This window comes from Dipodomys ordii, unplaced genomic scaffold, assembly GCF_000151885.1.
Source record: "Dipodomys ordii isolate 6190 unplaced genomic scaffold, Dord_2.0 Scaffold110, whole genome shotgun sequence".
Classification (NCBI taxonomy): domain Eukaryota; kingdom Metazoa; phylum Chordata; class Mammalia; order Rodentia; family Heteromyidae; genus Dipodomys; species Dipodomys ordii.
In genome coordinates this window covers 2,803,559-2,826,618 of record NW_012267326.1, presented here as the reverse complement: position 1 = coordinate 2,826,618, position 23,060 = coordinate 2,803,559, and the positions used below count along the sequence as shown (strand labels likewise).

Below are 23,060 nucleotides of genomic sequence, written 5' to 3'. Positions count from 1 at the left end.
CAACAATCCAGTGACTATGTGTTTACAATTACAAGACAAAAGGAGCAGGACAGAAGAGGAAATAGTCATAATTCACAGAACTTTAGAGCGGCCAAACGCTCTCCCTCACATCTAAGGTGTTCTGACTCACTGCAGCAGGACTAGGGTCATGGGAGTGAGAAACAGGAGAGAACAGAAAAGTGCATACCTAGGTAAGGAACTGTGAAAATGGAGCTCAGAACCACAGAAGAGGAGACCATTACAATGGTAAGAATTATTTGATGTGTGGCTTAAGGATACTACACAAAAACAAAATGTATTTGAACGTTTTCTTTTGATCCTGATTCAAAGTTGTAACATTTCTTAGGAATGAAAATGGAGAATATTAATCTACTTACCCATTCTGTATGGCAGCTGTAGGGTCATAGGTCAGAGCCATGCCAGCCTGTATAAGGAGAAGGGGAGGGAAGGAAAATAAAAGAGATTTCAACATTTTTATTGTGGTACTCAAAACATGCTCCTCAAGGACTTTTATCCATAATTTAACTTTATTTTCTCCTCTATATTTCTCCACTCTTACTGTTGAAATTAGAGTTTTATTTTTCCTATTCAAAACCAAAACTGTAAGTTCCTATAATTTCTCCATATAGACAAAGAAACAAAGCACTTTCATGGTTTTCAAATGTACTTCATCAACTATCCAATGTCTAATTTTGTATCCTTATCATTTCTTAGTATTGTCATGAATAGCTGTTTTATATTGCATGTCATAACAAAGGTGATCTTGCAGTCATAATAAAATACTAGCTACTTTAAATACAATCAACTTTCTAGAAGAAGCAGTTAAGTAGTCTTTATTTTAAAACAGACTCATGACTTCCAGTATGCAAGAAGTAAGCCCCAATGCTTTTTTCTTAGGGACAGAATGGGAGGTCATTTGCATAAGATGGAATGTCTAGCTAATGAGGAAGTCATTTCCTCCAGCTTCTAAGAAGACCACCTTGGCAATTTACACTTCTATAATGAGTAGCACTTTGAGAAGAGAGTATAATCTTCATGTTGGCTAGCTCACTGCCTACTTGACTCTTTCCTATATACCATCACATTTGATCCTTAAAACAACCCTATATGAAATAGGCAGGAGAAATACTTTAAGATGAAAACACGGAAGCTTGCAAAGGTCAAGTGACTTGTTCAAGTTCAGATATTTGAAGATCCTTGTCTTTGATGTGAGATCCTCTGCGACCTAGCATTTGGATGGAGTCTGAGTATCACCTACACCAGTGTGGAGGAACCTTCCCTGTAGACCTGACTGACCTTATTTTACTGGTCTATCAGCATGGTTAGCATTTTGAGAATAAGAACAAATGTAGAATGGAATGTCCAGGTTAATTTTAGAATAGATTTTCATTTTTCTCATTTGATATTTAATGGGAAATATATCACATCAATTTCCCAGGTTTGATAATGGATTGCATCATGTATGATGTAACCATTGGTTTTTGTTTTAGTTTTTCAATTTCCTGTGAATTTGTAATTACTTAAAAATGAAAACCTCAGCTGGGTACCAATAGTCCGAGCTACTGAGGAAGCTGAGACTTGAGGATCAAAGTTTGAAGTCAGCCCAAGCACATAAACCCAAGAGATGCTCAGAAGTGGAGGGGTGGCTCCTGTAGTAAAGTGCTAGCCTTAGGCAAAAAAGCCAAGTGAGGGTACAAGGCCCTGAGTTCAAGCCCCACTACTGGCACTAAATAAAACAAAACAAACAAAAAAAACCCTCAGAAAACGGAAGTGGATGAGCCTCTGAATATAAGAAACAGGATTTTCTAAGTGGTACACCTCTGCCTCAGAACTGAAAGGATGCTGACCCCAGTGCCAAGTCTGATTGCTCCAAAAACCTGGATCCTACCAAGGGCAGGGGATGGTAGGGGAAAAACAGAGGAGGAGGCAACAATACTGGATAAGAAATGTAATCATTACCTTGCTCTTGTAACTGCAACCCCTTTGTACAGTATTTTCACAATAAAAAATTTAGAAAAAGACAAATAATACTAATCCAAGATCCTACATTAGAGGCATACACTATACTGCAAAAACTAGGTTTTACATCCAACTGAGATATGGTTAGTGTACAATACAGTAGGCTGGTGTCATCTTCCTCTCAATTTTGTTAAACTCCAGGAAGTCAACCCCACATTTATTTACTTCCCTGTACGCTAGTCCTTCTCAAAGTATAAATTGTCTTAAACATTTGCTTCTCATACCACATTTAATTGTTCTAAAAATTTTAAGTAAGGATTTTCCCCCTCACACTTTTCCTCAATGTATCATAGATTCTACTTAGTTGGTCAGTTCTACCAAAGATTATAGTGACTTATTCATAAACTCTTATTTTGGTTATAAATGCATTTTAGTTAGAAAACCTAAATAGATCCTCATTCTATCATTCAAAGATGAAAGAGCAAGGAGCATTGGGGAGGACTGTAGGACTTCAAGTCAACCTCCTGGTTCTGTCTTTCAAGTAGTGTGACCTTGGGCAAACTATGTAAGTTATTTGTGTCTCTATTTCCTCAACTTGAGAATGCTGTGAAATTTAAATGAGATTATGTTTACAAGGAAAACAGTACAGTGCCTCATAGACAATTACTACAATCTAAAGCACTGTGTGTTTGGTACAAATGAGGGGCAGGGGAGAGGCCTGGAGGAGGAGCGTCTATTGAGACAAGCTGGAATGAGTAATTTGGCTGTACATCCAGATGAAGTGTGAAGGCCTTCTCAGGCAAAAAGCACAGAATGAAAATTTGTGAATAAAAATTGCAGTGTGAGCGACCCACTTGCCTTAGAAGATGTGAGGGAGAGGAGGAAATAAAACTTGGAGGTAAGAAGAAAAGAATTTGGCTACCCAGTTTGTTGTTATAGCCACCAGAATATTCTGAGCAGAAAAATGACATAATTACAGAAAGATTGGGATACGGGAGACAGCATGAACCCTTGAAAGATGCAGGGTAAATCGTGAGCAGGGGGAAAATGGAGGAGATATCTGGGAACAGGGAGGTGAACTGAAAAAGGTCATGGGTTAATACAAGTTTTACCTACTTTAGAACTTTGCCCAAGAGTAGTCCTGCCTTTCCATACTTTAGGCAAGACAAATAAGAGAGAATATTAGGTCATAGGAATGAAGAACACTGGGTAATGAAACCCAAACAAGGCAAGAGTTAAACAAAGGTTTTATTTATTGATAAAACTGTAGGCTGAGTATCATAGCACAGTAACTCCACTTGACTGCACCTGGTGTTCACTTCCAGTAAAACAGATTGCTGACTTAAAATTCTGACACGGTTTTAATGCAAATCTTGCATTCAATTTCCTTTTGTCCCTTCCCACAAAGATGAAAAAAGAAATTGATTTTGCCGCTCTGTCTAGCCACCTTTATATGAAGCCAGAAGCATGAAATCATCATTATGTAATCACTAGATATTATGGCATGTTTACAAACTCGAGTCACACAAAAACTAAATGATCTTGGAAAAAAATGAAAATGTCACACCACATATGTAGGAAAGTGATGTTTAATTCTGTCACTTGCTTTCAAAAAGAGCTTATTATATCTACAATTATTTTCCATTTTCAATTCACATTATAGGCATGAATATTTTATTTATGAAAACTGGGACATTTTTTTCAACTAATTTTTAGCTCCACATTACAGGCACATGTTTCTAATTTTTCTAGATTCATCAAAATTTGTAAGATATACATATTTCAGAAAAAAACAAATTGTACTCCAGTATCATTTTTGTTGTGGTTGGTTTTTTAGAGACAGGACTTCACTATACAGCCCAAGCTGGCCTCAAACTTAGGATCCTCCTGCCTCAGCCTTTCAATTGCTTAGATTACAGGCATCTAACACCATACCTGGTATTAGGGTGTCTCACTTTTATTGAATGTGTAGGAGTCATTGAGACAGATCAGTGTGACTTGGGAACTAAGTTTTTGATATTAATAGCTGTAATGATTCTTACAAATAGACATTCTGCTTAAAGTGGATACTCTTCAGAAAAATCCTTGTGACTGAAATCCTTGATCTAATCTGAGGGATTAGAGTCTCACCAACAAGGTCAGTGAAAGAGCAGCTAATAATGGAAAGTGTTTTTTATAACCTTTGAAACTTTGCATACTCAATGTTCAGGCATAAAAATGTTTTAGGCCTAAAATTTTATTCAAGTAGATATAGGCTGAAAGTCCTGAAAAATGTTCATTGTAGGGGTTGCTGAAATGAGACCACCACGTGGTTCAGGCAGATAAGAGTTTATTTGGTAGAGCCAAACTTCCAGGCCCCACTGTAGAGTAGGGTGTTGTATGAACTGAAGGGAAAAAAAGATTATATAGGGAAGGGGCGAGAGGAAGTGTGGCCGCAGCAGATGCGGAAGTGACCTCAGAGTATGGGGGGCAGGGCTTTTGCTAACTCAGTCAGTTAGTTAATTGAAAGTGAAGTGATTGACAGTCACAGTGATTACCAGTTTCAGGCAGGTACTTTTGTTCACGAAAGGGGGGTAAAGAGGGAAGGGGGCTGTTTTTCTGTCAGACCTAATGGCAATGATGTTACATTTCTCCTTTTCCTAAGGATTCATGGTGCATTATAAGTAGATACATTCCAAATACTTACAAGCATTTTTAAGCTTCCACGATCAGTAAATTAGTAATTAGTACGTTCTGGATTAACATTAAAAGGCAAAGAAGAGAAAGTAATTCAGATTCCTGAACATTACTTTTAAAGAATTTTATTTTGTACAACTGATTTAGCTGATTATGATTAAATATTCAAGTAAATGAATGTCTTGAAGCTGAGCACCACTGAGTCACTCTTGTAATTTTAGCTACTCAGGAGGCTGAGATCTGAGGGTTGAATTCAAAATAGACTAAAAATACAAATCCATGAGACTCTTATTCCAATTAATGAGCAAAATGATTACGTGAATTGTAAAGCACTAACCTTCAGCCAAAAGAGCTAAGAATAGCATTCATGCCCAGAGTTTAAGCACCAGTACCAGCGCCTCGCCAGATCCTTCCTCTCCCCACTCCCCCCACCCCCCACACACAGGAAAAGAAAGAATACTGCTTCAAAGATGATGATATAGCCGTGCACCAGTGGCTCATGCCTGTAATCTCAGTTATTCAGGAGGCTAAGATCTAAGGATCATGGTTCAAAGCCAGCCCCAGAAGCAAAATCTGTGAGATTCTTATCTCCAATAAACTACCAGAAAACCAGAAGTGGCACTGTGGCTTAAGTGGTAGAGCACTAGCCTTGAGCTGAAGAGCTGAGTGACAGTGCCCAGGCCCAGAGTTCAAGCCCCATGACCACCACCAACAAAAAATAAGATAATTTATATAAAGGAGCTTGAAAATTGCAATGTTATAAGCATTTATGGATAAAATTAACATTGCTTGCATTTATTTATCAGTATTTCCGTTTAGAAAACATGATATTTATTGAACAAATCATGATATAAAGTTTTAGACAGAATGTTTCAAGGAGTAAAAATTTTTTAATAAAAAAAATTGCTGGTAGCTCATGCCTGTAGTCCTACCTACTCCGGTGGTAGGATCACTGTGGTTCAAATGCAGGCCAGGCAGAAAAGTCTGTGAAGACACTTATCTCATTGTTGCAACAGGTCCACCTGTATCCTTAAACAACTTACAAGTTGTTATGTCCAAAATGAGCTTTACAACGTCGGTGGGGGGGGGGGAAAGATTGGGATTGGGATTGGGAATGGGAGGGGGGAGGCTGGGAAGGAATGTGAAGGGTAAACAAAGGAGGAGGCTGCAATGCTTGGTAAGAAATATATGCATTATCCTGCCTATTTAATTGTAATCCCTCTGTACAGTATGTTCACAAATAAAATAAAATAAAATAAAAATACACTTATCTCCAAATTATCACCAAAATACCAAAAGTAGAGCTGTGACTCAAGTGGTAGAGCACTAGCTTTAAGCAAAAAGCTCAGGGACAGTGCCCCCTCTCCACAATTGCTAACCAAAAATAAAATTAAAATTAACTTCAATAGGACTCATTTAAGTTGTATATAATGACTCCCTTTTATAATGTAGAAATTCTTAGTTGAAATTTTTAATTGCATTAATTTTTAAGTTGATTATATTGGTATTTAATTGTTACTATAAAGGTTATGCACAGAGGGGTTACAATTACATGAGTCAGGTAATGAGTACATTTCCTTTCATACAGTGTCTTCCCTTTCCTCCCTCTCTCCTAGTCTCTCCACCCTGTCTCTACCCACAAGTTGTATAGCTCACTTTCATCAGTGTCCAGTGAGCTCCACTGCTGTATTTTCACCCTTTTCCCTTGAGTTAATTTTTAATTGAAATAAGCACACTGTATAATTTTGTTTTACTATATAAGTATGTGGTAAAAGAAGAGACGTAAAAATAATGAAGACATAAAAATCACAGAGACATAAAAATCATGGAGATCTAAGTTTCCAAGGTATGTTTGAAAATGTCAGGTAAAATTTAGTATTCTGAGGTTGAGAGACTGAAGAAAAGGCAGGATGAACTGGGATTGCTCCAATCAGAAGGTTCATAGTCTAAACAGAGAAGATGTCATGAATAAAGACTGACAATTCTGGATATGTGATGCAGTAGTTTCACTGGCAGAAGCCAAGGGTGGTGGTGGGGGGGAGGGGAATGCCATACCAGATGAGTATCCATGATTCCACATTTGATTATCCAAAATATTCAGGTACCAATAAAAATCAGCAATAATCAGAAAATTACTACACAGCCAAAACTAAGTCCAGATTTTGGCCCCCAAACGGCTCTTCACCTTCTTTCTGTTAGTAAAGCTATTAGGAAACTATATTGGAAAAAATTATGCTCAGAGCAAAGCTGAGAGCTGGAAGAGAAGAGCAAATAACTTACAACCTCTGTGAGAAACAAGTGGTGGAAATTTTCTGGGAAACAGTTACATAATCAGAGAACTGCCAAATAAGAGACTCTCTCTCTCTCTTTCCTCTCTGTCATCTCTTTTCTCTTCTCTCTCTCTCGCACACACAAACACACATCATATATTTATGACTTAAGGGAAATTTTTAATTTATACTAAGGTTGTACTTAAAAATGGAACTAGAGTGTATTTTTATGATTCTTTAGTAGTATAATTTCCTTTGAACAGCTTTAGCTAAATTGAACTGAACTCCTGAAGATATGTTTTGGCCAGAAACAATGATGTTTGAGATTGCTAACAGATATTCCTAATGAGGCTGGGAAGTCAGTGTAGCTGAACCAAATCATGGTCACAGACAGAGGAGGAATTACTTAGCTGAATACCTGGAAACACTTCTCAAAATTCTTCTCAGAACTCCAGCTGAGTGCCAGTTGCTCATGCCTATAATCCTGGTGATTCAGGAGGCTGAGAACAGAGAACTGCAGTTTGAAGCCAGCTTAGACAGAAAAATCTATTGACTCTGAACATTTGAGACTCTTTCTTCCAATTAATCACCAGAAAGCTAGAAGTGAAGCTGTGGGTCAAGTGGTAGAATGCTAGCCTTGAGTGAAAAAAAACTAAATGATAACTCCTAGATCCTGAATTCAACCCCCAGTATAGGCACAATTCTGGCTCAACATTGTGCCAGAATCAGGATGAGGAAAGACTTAACTATTACCTTGATATTTTCTAGAGGGATAGTAGGAATCAGCAAAGATGATGCTGGAGGTTCTTTACTTTAAAAGTTGTAAAAACAGACAAACAGAAAAGAGCAACTTGTGTTGGAGAAAATCATATGAAGTCATAAGGTTGTTTATATATCATATATTTAGGCACAATATCATTACCATATTTTTCCTTTTCAGTTTTTACTAAGCATTTCTGCCAGACAGAGAATTTTTCTCTTTTAGAGTAATAAAGAAAGACAGGTCTACACCAATTAAACTAAAACTGATGGTGAGAAAGCCTATGATTACCTAGAAAAAGCTTGGTCAAAGAGAAGCAGAAGGAAAGGTAGAATATCACAGGGAATTTAGCTTTAAGTCTGGGGAAAAGAAAAATTTGAATGTGAGTTTGTTGAATAAATTCATGGCTTACAACAATAAATGGGATAAAAAGAATGTTATTTTGTATACAAGCATCTTCTTCGGTTGTAGACTGAATGACTTGTATAGATTCCAAGACATATTTTCCCCTCATTTTATTGTCAGTGAAATTGAGCTTTACATAATTGATGGCATTTTCATAGTATGTCAGTTTTCTTTTCTTTGCCAGTAACATATTTCAAAGTAACATATTTCATCATTACTAAAAGGTGTCATGTAGCTAGAAAGGTAGCAAATATACCATGAAGTTCTGATGTGACATGCTTATAGTTGCATGGGATGGAAAATAGGGAATACTGAGGTTGTTACTCTGGCACTCCTGTGGAATGGGACAGAAAAAAAAGTGTCTAGTTAATTGATTTATATTCTTCCAGGTCTGATGGACTTTTTGAAATTTACCTGGATAGGGATGATTCTACATCTTCCATTAGGTTGGGGCTGCCAGGACAAGGCCAATCACTCCAGAAACATCTGTTGTGTAATGCTGTATTTTGTTACCACATTGATCAAGGAGCTAGGGGACATGAACATTTATCTGCAGCCTTCAATCTTACAATTGCTTCTCATGGTCATCCCAGCCTTAAGCCCCTTCGAACCTTCATATTACTTTTATTTGAATTTTAATATTTTACTTGATTCAATGACCAATATGCCACATTTGTCACTTGAACAATTTTTAAGTGAAATTGAGATGCTTGACATTATCATTATAGATGTACTGTAATTGTGCACTCATATTCTGCATTGCATTTTCCACCTCTTTTGTGTATGGTTTTCCATGACAGGACACCTCCATTTGTTCTATTAATATCATTTCTTTTTTTCCAAATTGTCAGGTTTAATAACCTTTTTTTTCAGGTTGTACTTGCTTTTCTTTCACCACAATTTACTAACATTGTAGGTTGTTAAAATACAAGCAAGAAAATTCAGTGTTGCTGGTACAGAATATTAAAAATGTATGAATGCACAAACATAAAATGTTAACTATTTCCTAATTGGAAGACATACTATCATTTTTTCCTTAAAAATTAAACAAGTATGAAAATGCCTCCATAAATCAGCATAAGGATATATCAGAAAATAATATGAGTATGTTATGGAAGTAATTTTTAAAATAACATCACTAATACAATGTGCTAATAAAAAAAACTATGCCATCACTCCCCATATTCCTTTGTGAAGAATTTACTCTTTATAATAAACATCAAATAGGCCCCTTTCCTGGCAACCAATGGACTCTTAGATGTCCCTATTTTGGGGTTACCTCCCAGCAAGCAGTCTTTGTTCTGACTTGCCTACAGTTACCCCTTCCCATCCCCCATTATAACAAGGCCCGAGAAAATGCCACTTAGCTTCCATGTCCCAAAGTACATGCAAGAGGACAAGGAGCCCATTTCTCTAGGTGGTAGCTTCTAGGTCTTTGAATATTATTAATTATCTGAAACTCATTATTTGCATAAGCCTTGGAGAAAAAAAGGGAGGCAGGGCTCTTCACCTGTCTGTAAACTTTTGGTGATGCTGATATGGGGAAGCATCTACTGTGTAGTGGGTTCTCCAGGGGCCCAAGCACCCCATCCTCTTTGTGGACAGGGTTCACATTGTCTTTTAGTTTCACTTTCCTAAAACCTTGCTGCTCCTCCATAACTTCCATCTCCATGGGGCTAGAAAGGTCTGAGGTGTCCTCAGTAGCAGCATCTTGTCCTGGCACCCAGTGCCCTCACCTGCAAGGCAAAAACAGCAGCTCCTTCTTCTTCCTCTGCTCCTGGGATCGCTGGCTGACAAGCTCATCTTTAATCTGTATAAGTACCGCGCGCTAACCGATTGCGCCACTGCAGCTCCGCTCTCATCTTTAATCTGATACAGCTCACCCAGGACTTCATCTCTTCTTTACAAATGTCCTTCTTGATGGCTGTCATGTGCTCTGACAGCTGGCTGCATCCATGTTGGAAGTCATCCACTTGATTCTGATACTCCACCTTGTCAGGGAGGTCACCAATGAAGAAGAGTTTCAGCTTCTTCTTGCACACCTATGAGTATCCTGCTTCCTCTTGGCAAATGGGCCATAGATCTAGCACTTGAAGAAGAGGGCCTGGTGCTCCAGCTTTCTCTGGCACTGGGCTGCTAGACTCCTTAGGCACCCACAACAGGCCTGCTGCTCCTGAAGCTGCTGGCTGAGCTTCGCCTTCTTTGATTCAGAAATGTGTAGCACTTCATGGTAAAAAATCCTACATGGTTTGTGGGTTTTTTCCTTACTCCCTTGGGGACAGTCACATCAGGGGAAGTTGCTTCCTCACTCCTTTCTTCTTTCTTTGCTTTCTTCTTTGAGGCACCGTCTGGTCCCCTAACTTGCTCTGCACCTCTTGCTTTTGCTGCTCCAGCAGCTGGGTCTGATTCACCAGGTGCTGCTGCAGGGCCTCCTTCTTTGAGGTCAGCTGCTCAATGGAGGCCATGTGTCCTTCACAAGTGGCTCTAAGTGCTTGCAGCAGGTCAGCGACTGGTCATCCTGCAGATTCTTGCCACTTGGCTCTTTAACTCAGCCCTCTCTTTCCATTCTCCTAACTTCCCATCTAGCTAGTCCAGCTTCTCCTGTGGATGTTTTTTTTCACCTGCTGCTCTGAGTACAGGAAGCTGGCAAACTCCCCCTCACCACTCAGCCTGTGGAGCGCCATCTTGAAGCCAGGCCAACTGATCTTTCAGCTCTTGATTGTATATGAGTGTGCATCTCATGGTCACATGTTCCTTTCTCATTGTCTCAAGGATCTTGTGCCAATCTTTGACATGCTGATTCCATTCATCAGCCTTCTCCAGTATCCATAGCTGCTCCTGCTGCTCCAGTTTCTGAAGACCGAGGCTCTGGTTTTTCTGTACCTGGATTATTCCTCCAGCTTCTTGAGCTCCTTCTGCAACTAGAAGGCCTGGGCCTGAAGCTGCAGCTCAGCCTAAGATGGCCCTGAAGAGGGCTGTGGAGGTGGCAGCTCTGTCAGCTGCTTTCTTGGTACTACCAGGTTGCTCTCTAGGTCCAATACTTGCCTCACCCCTTGCTTTTTCTCCTCTCAGTCGGCTCATCTGCTCCAAGACCCACTGAACCTTTTCCTTCCATGTGGAACTGTCCACTCCCACTTCCTCTGCAAAGATGTTTCTCACCAACTTGAACTCTGTCACCAACCCTTTCCTGTTCTATAGTTTTCTTTCCAACTCTTCCCACTCCACTAGTCATATCAGCCTTTAGTGTCAGGAGCACTTCCAGCCTTTCCTGCAGCTTAGTATTCTCTTCTTCCAGGTCTTCATAGTCTCTGGCCTTTAATTGTAGCCAAAGCCTCATGTTATTGCATTCTTCAATTTTGAGCTCTAGGTTTAGCTCTTGTTAGTCTCATTCTGCATGGTGGAGACTGCAGACCATTTTATCCCTAGCTCTGTGATGTGCTGCTGAGAAGCCTGCAGGTGGCTGGTATGACTCTCCTGCTCCAGTTCTCTTTCACTGGCCTCCTGTTGCACTGTCCTGTTTGCCAGGGCAGATTGTAAGTCAAATTTTTTTCTGAAACCAACATCCAGATTGATAGCTTGTAGAGTTCCAGCTCTGTTTTCAGGGCTTCCTGCACACAGGTTATCTTCTCATTCTCCTTCCTCAGTTGGTCCTGTAGCTATTTATTTTCCTGCTTCAGTAGTTCAATCTCATTGCAGAACTGCTGGTTCGCCAAGGGTTGGTAGCACCTTTCTAGGTCATGGGTGCTATTGGGATCTGTGACACTCCTGACCCTGGCAGCTCTGTGCCCAAAGGTGGGGGATGCTCATGATCTGCATGGTCTTTGGCTACACTCTCGGTTAAATTACAGTCTCCATGGGATTATTTGGGGTTACCTCCCTTTCAATTTTTTTGTTTTTCTTGAATTCTGCAGGTCTCTTAGGACAATTCCTCTGCTGGTATTCTTGTAGTACTTTCTATCCTGCAGCTAATTTTTTTCTCTTACCATGTTTGGTCACACATTCCAACACTGGGATAGTCTAGGTGGGGGGGACACATTCCCAGGCTCTCTGAAATCACCTCTCTTCTCTTAGTCACCACTATGTGTACTTTCTACTGTATCTCCAAACTCACCTTGATTCACTCTATCACCACTCATCACTTCTAACTGCTGGTAGTGGTGTAAGCCAACAGAGGGAATACCAGTACTACCTCATGGAATGTGGGTGTGGCCCACATTCCATGAGGTAGTACTGGTATTCCCTCTGTCTGGTATCCCATTGGTCAAAGAGAAACATGAAGACTGGGAGGCTTGGCTGGAGTCTTGTGATCCAGGCAGAATGTTCGCAATGAGAGAGGTTCCTGCAGCCCCTCCCCATACCTGTCCAGTATGGTTGGAGGAAGGTGGGACCTGCTTCTGCTGGAGAGGTTCAGTTTTACAAGTCACCTTCTGGTCTGCATCACACAACTGTGGTCCCCAGGGTTCCACTCCTTGCAGAATTAGCCATATTATTTTGATTGCATTTCCTGACAATCGCGTTCTGATCAGAGAGCCACTGGGGTTCATCATGGCCTTCATAAGCTGCTCTTCCAGTCACTCTGGGACTGGAAGGTTCAGGAACATCACTCCTCTCCATGAATACTAGCCAGGCTGCATGCCTAGACCATGCATAGTATAGCACATGTTCCATATACTTTGGCTGATGATCTCAGAAGATTCAGAAACCGGGTCATAGGAGGAATGCTGTTCCAGAATAGAGAGTCTGAGAATTTCATGCTGCTGCTATCCAGGAGAATGTGAAATCTACACCAGCACAGAAAGATAAATGATAACTGGCAAATGACTGGAAAGAAATCTGTTAGCCAAGCAATCAACTAACCAGTCACATCCAAACGATGTCAAGTGTGTCCAGAATCAGGTTCTAGGGCAGCCCTCTATCACTCCAGAGCCCTTACATCTACTTCAGCAATGGAGTGATTGTCCTCCAGTGATTGGCTGATGAGTTGATTTAGTGTGGCACTTTTTCCTTCCAATGAAAAATGCATGCTGGTTGTGGTGGTACACACCTGTAATCCCATCAGGAGAATCAATCATGGGTTCAAAATAAGCCTGAGCTATATAGCGAGTCTGAAGCCAGCCTAGGGTACAGACCCTTGTACTGAGAATGTGGCAAGACCTAGGCATTTTTGCTGCATCACCATGTGCCAGCGACCTTACCACCCCTCCATGTGCCCATGCCCAGCACATATTTCTACCTCTACATATATTTCTAATCTCCATATGTCTACCTCTTCTCCAAGAAATATGTTACCCCATCTCCTTTCCCTTGTAATACAAGGAGGGACTCATTACCACTTAAAATATATTCCACGTAAAATTTCACAATGCCAGGGACTTAGCAGACAAACTATTTATCCTTAATGATCACACACTAGTTAACATTGGTTCTAGCAGATTGAAAATAAAATTTTTAACAAAGGAGGTTTACAGGCCGACTTACTGAAAATTCAAATTATTGAGCCAAGAAAGGGATTTGAAGATTAGAAGGTTTGTTTACCATGAGCCTCATCTCTAAATGGCAGGTAAAGCATATGAGAGAATAAAACCACATCTGGTGGTGTTGACTAATGTAATATTTAAGTGTAGTCTGCATTATATTGACCAATAGCTCTTTTCCAGATCAAGACTCCTTTAGTTCAAGGTTAAAAAGCTATTATTAGTACTTGGCAATGGTGATAGATAAGTGATTTGTTTTGTTAAAAAAAAAAAGGCCAGGCACTGCTGTTACATTCTTGTAATCATAGCTAAGACTTGGTGATGGTGGTTCAAACCCAACCCAAGTATAAACATCCATGAGAATCTTATCTCTAATTAACCAACAAAAAGGAAGAATCAAGGTGTGGTCTCAAGTAGTATAGCTCCAGCCTTAAGAGAAAAAGCCAAGCAAGAGCTGGAAGTACTGAGTTCAAGCCAGTACTAGTGCATGCACATTCACACACAAACACATACATATACACAATAAAAATGGAGCAACTGATTGACAAATGCTGTGACACAGATGGGAAACAGTGCTGAACTAAACTATATAATATACCCACTTCCACAGAAAATGATCTAAGATATTCTGATTCTGGATTTTACCATTCCAGTTTTTGATATGTTATATAATGGAAACTTGGACTTCATTTCTCCTCAAAATGTCTAAACATTTATTGATACCGATTTTTGGATTTTCTTTTTGCCAGTCCTAGGGGCTCAATACCACCCCTGAGCTTCTTTTGCTGAAGGCTACCACTCTACCACTTTTTTTTTTCCACTCTACCACTTGAGCCACAGCACCACTCCTACCTTTTCTGTTTATTGAACCCAGGGTTTCATGGATGCCAGGCTAGCACTCTACCAGTAAGCCACATTCCCAGGCACCAGTTTTTGATATTTTTGCCAGAATAAGTTTAACACTTCAGCCTCTTTCTCTTTAAACATACTAAATTTGTCATTTTGCAATAACTTCATCTTTTCATATATTCTAGCAATAGCTCATGTTTCTTTTAGTTTCCTTCATTTTCATTTCCATCAACTTTCCCATTCAAGACTTTCTTGAAGTCCTTGACTTTTCTGCCAGCTTCTGGCTTTTATTTGATTTCATGACCTTCAAGAGAAAACTAGATGGAAGTTTGGAAAGCACTGATAATTTCAATGCTAAGTTTCTTCACGTGAAATACAGTCTTCTAAAAACATTGATGTGATGTGGATGTGCTTCATTTTTAATGTGCTTTATAACATAAGAAAAACTCAACTAAATGATGATACTGAAATAAATCTTTCAAAGTTATGTTATATCATTAAAAGTTATTCCTATTTAAAAATAAACTGCCATAGCAAAAGATTGAAGACCAAGGAATATAACCATTCTACTCATAGAAACATGGCAAAACTGGCTTTCAAGTCAAAAAGGTCCTGAGTCCTGCTGATGTCAGTACAATAGTTAATTATAATCAGAGTAACTGTTGATGCTATTACAATGATTATTACAGTGACATGAAATATAATCAAATGTAGCAGGCCAAGAACTATGTTCAGCACATCTGTCCATCATTCAATCCCTGTGTTTATAAATATGTAGTTTAATGATATTCATACTGCCGGAAAGGAAAGTAATCTGATGGACTTAGAAAATTTGCGCATCATTGGCAATCAGCTTGGAAGTTGTGGAATATGTCATTAAATTCTAGAGCATATCCCTTTAACCTAGAAGTGCCTGGAAAATCATGAAAAGGCACAGGGCATAGTATTAAGCCCATCACAGAGGGTGAATGATAGTCTTGAAATTCAGAAGGATTATGATTCACAGTATGAACAACAGAAAAGGACTTGAGCTTTGACTTCACAAAGCCAAAGATGCTTCTTTGAACATCATTCTCAGCACCCAGGGCACAAGGGAGAATTCACTGCGCAAGGAGCATGGTGAAGCAAATTGTCCAACGTGGGAAGCATTTCTGGTTTGTGAATAAAAATGTATATCTCAGTTATTCAATCTCTTAAAGAATGACACAGCCAATGTTTCAGACAAGCTAAATGTGAAGCATGTCCTGTGGCTGCCATTATTCTTTTTTATCATTGGCTTGATTTTATACCACTGTTGCATGAAGCCAGTTAGTTAACTATTTGATTTCCATACATTGTTATTTTCCATTCTGTTTTTAAGCTGCAACCTTGCAGAAGATCTTTGTCACTTTAGGATCTCAGGGAAGAAGGATCTGTGTTCACAGCACAGCCCTATGGTCCAGTCCCTCATGTCCAAAGTAGTAGACAATCAATCAATAAGAGCTTATTGACAGAATAGATGCTTTGATTGCAGTTGTTACTCTTTTTAATATTATGCTTACAGAAATCATTTTCAAACTCAATTAAGAACATTTGTGCCCAAAGTAGTCTTACAATTTCTTATTTCCTATAGGAAATAAAGAAGTAATTCCATGGCCTCATTTTCTCCAGAACATGCCACATGAGGTCACAGCTGATGAGGAGACAAAGGCCTTTGTGATGATTATGACTATTAAAATAGGATTGAAGTAATTGCACTGTCACATCTGTGTATTCATCTTTGTGCAAAAATAAACACAATCCAAAAATCCACAAAGTATCACTCAGAACACATTCACTCACCTAAAATTATAATGATTATAATGATTATATTAGTAACATGGGACATCTTGTCTTAATTGTGATTTAGTCAGAATGAGAAATTATTCCTGATATCTCAGAGTTCACTAGGGATGAGGCTAAGAGATTGGAATCAAGGTTATCTACTTAGCCTATAGAGGACTGTGGACTCAATAGTGTGGGAACTCCTATTCTCCCACACTATCTTTGTAGACTTTCATGCACTAATGGTAATGAAGGGAAATTTTTATAAGAAATTTTATTAGTATTGATAAACAAGGTAAAAAACCTTACAGCAATGGGAAGTTTTAAACCATCATCGACAACAAGTTGGTTTCAGGTCTCGAAATAATAAATGATCTACGTTGGAAATCATAACAAATCACCTAATCACTGACTGTGACATAACTGACAACCTAACTTCTAGTTCACTGATAGTGGATTTGGTGGATGCATTAATGGGGCCTACGAATTTAGAAATATTAAAGTACACAGTGTCAGTATTTCATATCCTTTAAAGGTTTCAAAATGACATGTCCAGGCAGGGCCATAGCTCTGTAGTTATGAATGATATCACTGTATTATATAATGAATGGTATAGACCTCCTAAATTCAGAAGTCTGTAAAATAGGTATATAAAATGCACTTAATAGATATTTTTTAAGAAAAACAATGTTATTAGCACACATTAAAAATACAAAAGGATCTTGCTAGCAAGATCAATAGAAAGCCCACAGACTGGGAGAAGATCTTCACTAGCCATACAATGAATAAGGGTCTCATATCTAAAATACACTTGAAACTTAAAAAATTAAATCCCCCAAAAACAAATCCTCAAAGAAACAACTGCCTGATAAATAAATGGGCTAAAGACTTAAAGAGAAACTTCTCTGAAGAGGAAAGAAGGATGGCCAATAGACACAAGAAGAAATGTTCAACCTCTCTAGCCATAAAAGAAATGCAAATCAAAACAACATTGAGATACCACCTCACCCCAGTTAGAATGGCTAGAATCAAGAACTCTAATAACAACAGATATTGGAGGGGATGTGGCCCAGAAGGGAACCTTATTGCATTGTTGGTGGGAGTATAAACTTGTTCAAACACTTTGGAAAGCAGTATGGAGGTTCCTCCAAAGACTCTACATAGAGCTCCTCTATGACCCAGCAATCCCACTTTTGGGCATTTACCTAAATGATCACAAACAAGACCATACTAAACCTACCAGCACAACTAAGTTTATTGCAGCATTAGTTACCATAGCTAAGATATGGAACCAAACCAGATGCCCCTCAGTAGATGAATGAAGAAAATGTGGTATATATACACAATGGAATTCTATGCCTCCATCAGAAAGAATGACATTGCCCCATTTGTTAGGAACTGCAAAGACTCAGAAAAAAATTATATTAGAAGTAAGCCAGGCCCAAAGAAACAGAGGTCCCATGGTTTCCCTTATTTGCAATAACCAGTATATGTCTGGGACAAGTAGAAAAGAAATTAAGCAAAATGAACCCCAAGATAGGGACACAAGTGTTTTTTTTTTCTTTCTTGCTATTGTTTGTAATGTATTTATATGTTACCATGTGATTTTTTTGTTGCTTTCTATGTTCCTCCTTCATGGGCTCTTGTTTTCACTGTACTTGATGTCGGTATAATTTGGGTAGGGGAAGGGAAAAAACAAAATATTTAAATAGGGATACAGGTTAACCCATTGTAACAATGAAATGTACAAGATACTACGTTGAAAAACAAACTTTACAAACTAGGCATGAAGGGGGGAGAATGTGGTTGTGGAGGTGGGAGGGCAGGGATGGTGAGGGAAAAACAAAGGAGGAGGCAACAATGCTTGATAAGAAATGTACTCATTACCTTGCTCATGTAACTGTAACCCCTCTGCACAGTATTTCCATAATAAAAAGTTACAAAAAACAATACAAAAGGGATTCATTGTGATCATTCCATAGATATGGCTAGTGTACTTTGAACAAGTCTCCTATTATATTCTAGTAACTTCATGTCTCCTCTCCCCACTTCTGTGTGTCATGTTTGTTTTTTTAAAATTATACTACATATGTGATTACTTTGGTCCTCTTCATCTCCCAGAACCTAGTTCTTTTTCCTTCTTGCTTCATCTGATCCTATCCTAGACCACCTCTTTTATAAACATACCTTATTGATGCTATCGTCCTTGTTTAGATTTTACATATGAGTAAAAATATGATCTTTGACATTTTTGAGTTTGGCTTATCTGAACATGATGATCTCCAGTGTGGATGCATACCCTTGCAAATAACAAAATTTAATTATTTTTTTTACCAGTCCTGGGGCTTGAACTCACACCTGAGCACCATCCCTGAGCTTCTTTTTGCTCAAGGCTAGAACTGTACCACTTGAGCCACAGTGCCACTTCCAGAACAGAAAACTGTTTATGTGGTGCTGAGAGATCGAACCCAGGACTTCATACATGCTAGGCAAGCACTCTACCACTAAGCCACATCCCCAACCCTAATTTAATTTTTTATGGCTAAGAAATATTCCATAGTATATAGATAGATGCTATGCTTTCTTGATTCTTTCATTGGCTGTTGTGCACTTAGACTCATTCCACAGTTTGGGTATTATGTTGCAATAAGTGTGCTATGCAAGTAACTCTCTTCTACATCGATTCATACTCTTTTAGCTATGTGCCAGAGAATGCTATGGTGGGATTATAAGGTTGATTCATTTTTAGTTCTTTTTAGAAACTTGTTTATGAACTTCTATTGTGGTTATATCTGTTTACAATTCACCAGCAATGCATAGGGTTTGATTTTGTTTCTTTCCTCTTCACCCTTGCCAGCATTTGTTTTTTTTTTTTTTTTTGTGATTGACATTCTGACTGAGGTGAGATGGACTCCTAGTGTAGTTCTGATTTGTATTTTTCTTTGCAGGTAAGGATGCAGACAATGTTTTGTTGTTGCTGTTGGTCATGGGGCTTGAACTCTGGGCTTGGGTGCTGTCCCTCAGTTCTTCAGCTCAAGGCGAGTGCTCTACCACTTGAGCTACAGCGCCACTACTGGTTTTCTGGTGGTTCATTGGACATAAGAGTCTCACAGACATTCCTGCCCAGGCTGGCTTTGAACCATGGTCCTCAGGTCTCAGCCTCCTGAGTAGTAGTGGCATGAGTCACTGGCACCTGGCACAACTTTTTTAAAATTTTATTTAAAATTTTATTTAAAATAAAATATCTTTAAGGAATACTGCATTGTCATCCTTCATCTGATATGTGGTTCTTTAAGAATTGTAAAGAGATTTCAAGCTTTAATATTAGTTGACTGAATCCTAAGAAAAACTTGCTTTTCATTTCAGTTCAGCATAATGTCTAAACCATTCCCAGGGGTCTGAGTGTTGATTGTTAACAGTATTACTTTCACTTCATTAGTTTATTTTTTGAATCAAAACTGTGAAGAAAACGTTTCTAAATATTTCCATAGTGAGGAAAAATAGTATCAGAACACCAAATAGAAAATGTTGATTATTGTTCATTGCTTTTAAATTGACTCTAGCAGAGAACTGTCGATAAGATAAAAACAAATATCATTTAATTATTTTTTAAATAAAACCATGGACTTTTCACTGAACATCTCAGTACAATTAATTCTTTTTGTCTGTGGCAAAACATTTCTGGAAAGTGTATTATTCCCAAAATAACTGTTATCACCAATGTTATTTTTTCTGGTTTTTTGTATGGGAGAGTCCCAGCTGACAGTGATAAAATTGATGACCTAGTTTTTTTCTTTATCTATTTTTCAGATAGGTCTTGGGTTTTCTTTTTTATTTTTTAATCAGTAGCCTCAGACTCTGATCCTATATCTATGCCTTTTGCATAACTGAGATTAGAGATGCCAATTATAGAATACTATGCTCATCTTTATTGGGATAGGGTCTCACTAACTTTTTATCTGTCTGTGCTACACTCAAACCTTGGTCCTTTCACTTTGTGTTATTCAAGTAGCTGGGATTTTTGCTGATGTCCACGGGGCTTGGCATCTTCATATACTTTAGCAATCACTTGCACTTAAAAATTCTTAGGGAAATCCAAAGACCAGTAACACCAAAATAAATTTCAGAATTTATGTAATTCTTATCCACTAATGGAAACTTCCTAATTTTTTAAAACTTGATCCAATTAACGACAATATAGTCAAGAAAAGCTTATAAAAATATACATACAAGTTCCAGTGTGTATTTGTGTGTCATGATCAGGGAGGTAGTATTTAATACATAGTAAGTGTGGGTTTTCCTGTACAATTATTTTCACTGAAGGACTGGATTGTCATCAATCACACTTTGATCAAGTCAAATATAGGTAAATTCCTATAATCATATTCTGTTTTTATTATTGAGGTAAAGTTTAATATGATGACCTTTTGGTAGTCACTAGAAGTGTGTTAGGGGAAAAAAAGAGTTCAAAACTACAAGTTCCTCTTCAGGAGCTTTGGATTTGTTGTATACCAATCATCTGGAAGAGCTCGTCAACGTCAAAGTTAAACACACTTTGCCTAAAGAGAGAGTAGAGACTGTGTCTCACAATTAATTAAGTACCAAGTACCGAGTGATTAGAAGCTTCCTCACAGGATTTACTTCATTCTATGTGTGCAAAGATTGCTTTGTATTAGATTTTCTAAAATAAAGAAATGAATTTCACTAGAACTATAAAAACACCACCCCAAAAAACAGCTTTAAATAATAAACTAATTTTAATTATGCCCTAGATTTTTGGTTAGTATCCTTCAAAAATACTTGCAGTTCAACTGGTTTTGTGTCCAAAGTATTTATTAGAAATATTTTTTGCGCATTATTGATTTCATCACTTTCAAATGAAATAAAAATTAAATAGTATCTTGGCTACACCTCTCAAATTTTGAAGAATAGGTTAAATTGTATCTTTTATTTTACAATTCTTATTTTAATTTTAAGAGAAAAATGACTGAAAGGTATATAATTTTCTCAGACATGAAAAACAACAGACAAGCAAACAAAGCACCCAAGAGGGTATACTTTTGATACTAGGGTGCCGGCTGTAGTATGACAGGTACTGAAGACAAAAACATTCATCACAAATGGACTTAATGGAAGTGTGCATCTCAGTTTTGATGACTGGATCAAGGAAGGAGAAAGGGAAGTTGCTTCCTGAAGAATAAGACCTATAGTCATCACTGGGATTTTTACTTTAACTCATAAGATCAGTGTAGTCAGATACCTCACACCAAGTGTTACCTTAAGAAGTACCCCGGGTGGCATACAAAAAAAATGCAGACTGTTTTTGCAAGATACATTGATTATGAAAGATGAATGAATTTCTTAATCATTAACATATGGAAAAGCAATAATAATAAGAGTATGTTTTTTTAGAATCAATGCAATAATTAACTAGAATTGACAAGTATATTGAAGTTAACTAAATATTACTTAAAGATTATTTAGATATTATATAATACTTTATAAGACATGCTAACATATTTTAGTAAGTATAATTCATGGGGGAATAGAAATAGAATTAATAGAATCATAGACAATATGGACTAGTATTTTTGGTTTGTCTACTTATAAGATCATAGAGTATATGAATGAACATAAAGATCCTCAAATCAATATATTTGATAATCACATTTTTACTGCATGCTATTTATTTTCCTGATCTTTTATTATCTCCAAATATGCACACTTGGAATAGATTTCCATTGGTCATTAATAAATTTACTATAGTCCCATAGTGTAATAGGAAATTTTATAGTCCTAAATAGTAAAATTACAAGTATATGAAATTATATATATATGTATACACTATAAACACTATATGCATATATAATATATACACATATATGTATATATATATTACTTATAGTATAGATAGATAGATGCACGTATACTCAAACTGAATAAAGTCTGGTATATGCAGGGGAGGATTCCACTGGTATAATTCCTTTCAACAACTGACTTACAGTTTAGCTAAATGAAGCCTAAGAAACTGAAATGTGTTGTCAGGGGAAAGTCAAGGGGAGGGAGGAAAAGCTAATGAAAAGAAGAATATTGGGACAATGCAGTCATAATATGCAATATACATATGTGAAAATGAAACAAGGTTACTTGAGTGGATGGTTGTAGTTGGGAGAGATAGGAGAGAAGGACTGAACAGGTGACATTGATCAAAATTCATTCTACTCATAAACGGATATGTTCAATTACAACCTTTTTTTTACAGCTACTTAGAGATATAATTTTAAAACAGTTAAACAGACTATGAAAAGCTCAGCATGGGTGGCTCACGCCTGAAATCCTAGCTACTCAGGAGGCTGAGATCTGAGGATTGCAGTTGAAAGCCATTCAGGCAGGAAAGTCGGTGAGACTCTCATGTCCAATAAACCAATAGAAAACCAGAAGTGGCGCTGTGGCTCAAGTGGTAGAGCACTCGTCTAAAGCTGAAGAGCTCAGGGACAGCACCCAAGGCCAGAGTTCAAGCCCCACAACCGACAAAAAGAAAAAGAAAAAAAAAAAGAAGACTACAAATAGAAAATTTAGGAGTATATCTTTAAGATAAACATCTCAATTATAAAGCAGTCTAGGTTATAGCTTGACTCCATGATGCTTTCATGTAGTAGTACAGATGGTATGTTCATATGCTCCACCACAAACCCTAGTTCTGTATACAGAATCAGTGGCATCTCTAACTCTACCTTTCTTTTATGCTTGTTGGTTTGGTTCCCAATAAATGTAGCCTCAGGTAAAATGTTTTTACTGCAACTGCCACCTAAGATGTGAAGGGAATACTACAAGACCCTGAGGAGACTGGAACCAAAGTATTCC

General features: G+C 37.9%; 1 protein-coding gene across 2 annotated transcripts in view; it reads right to left on the bottom strand.

The window, feature by feature from the left end:
* Nucleotides 1-23,060, bottom strand: part of Rbms3 (RNA binding motif, single stranded interacting protein 3) — a 717,266-nt gene that overhangs the window by 96,723 nt on the left and 597,483 nt on the right. For both annotated transcript variants that reach the window (XM_013028502.1, XM_013028503.1), the window contains exon 8: nt 378-424. In XM_013028502.1, coding sequence (XP_012883956.1) covers nt 378-424 — 47 coding nt within the window. The remainder of the gene's footprint in view (nt 1-377; nt 425-23,060) is intronic.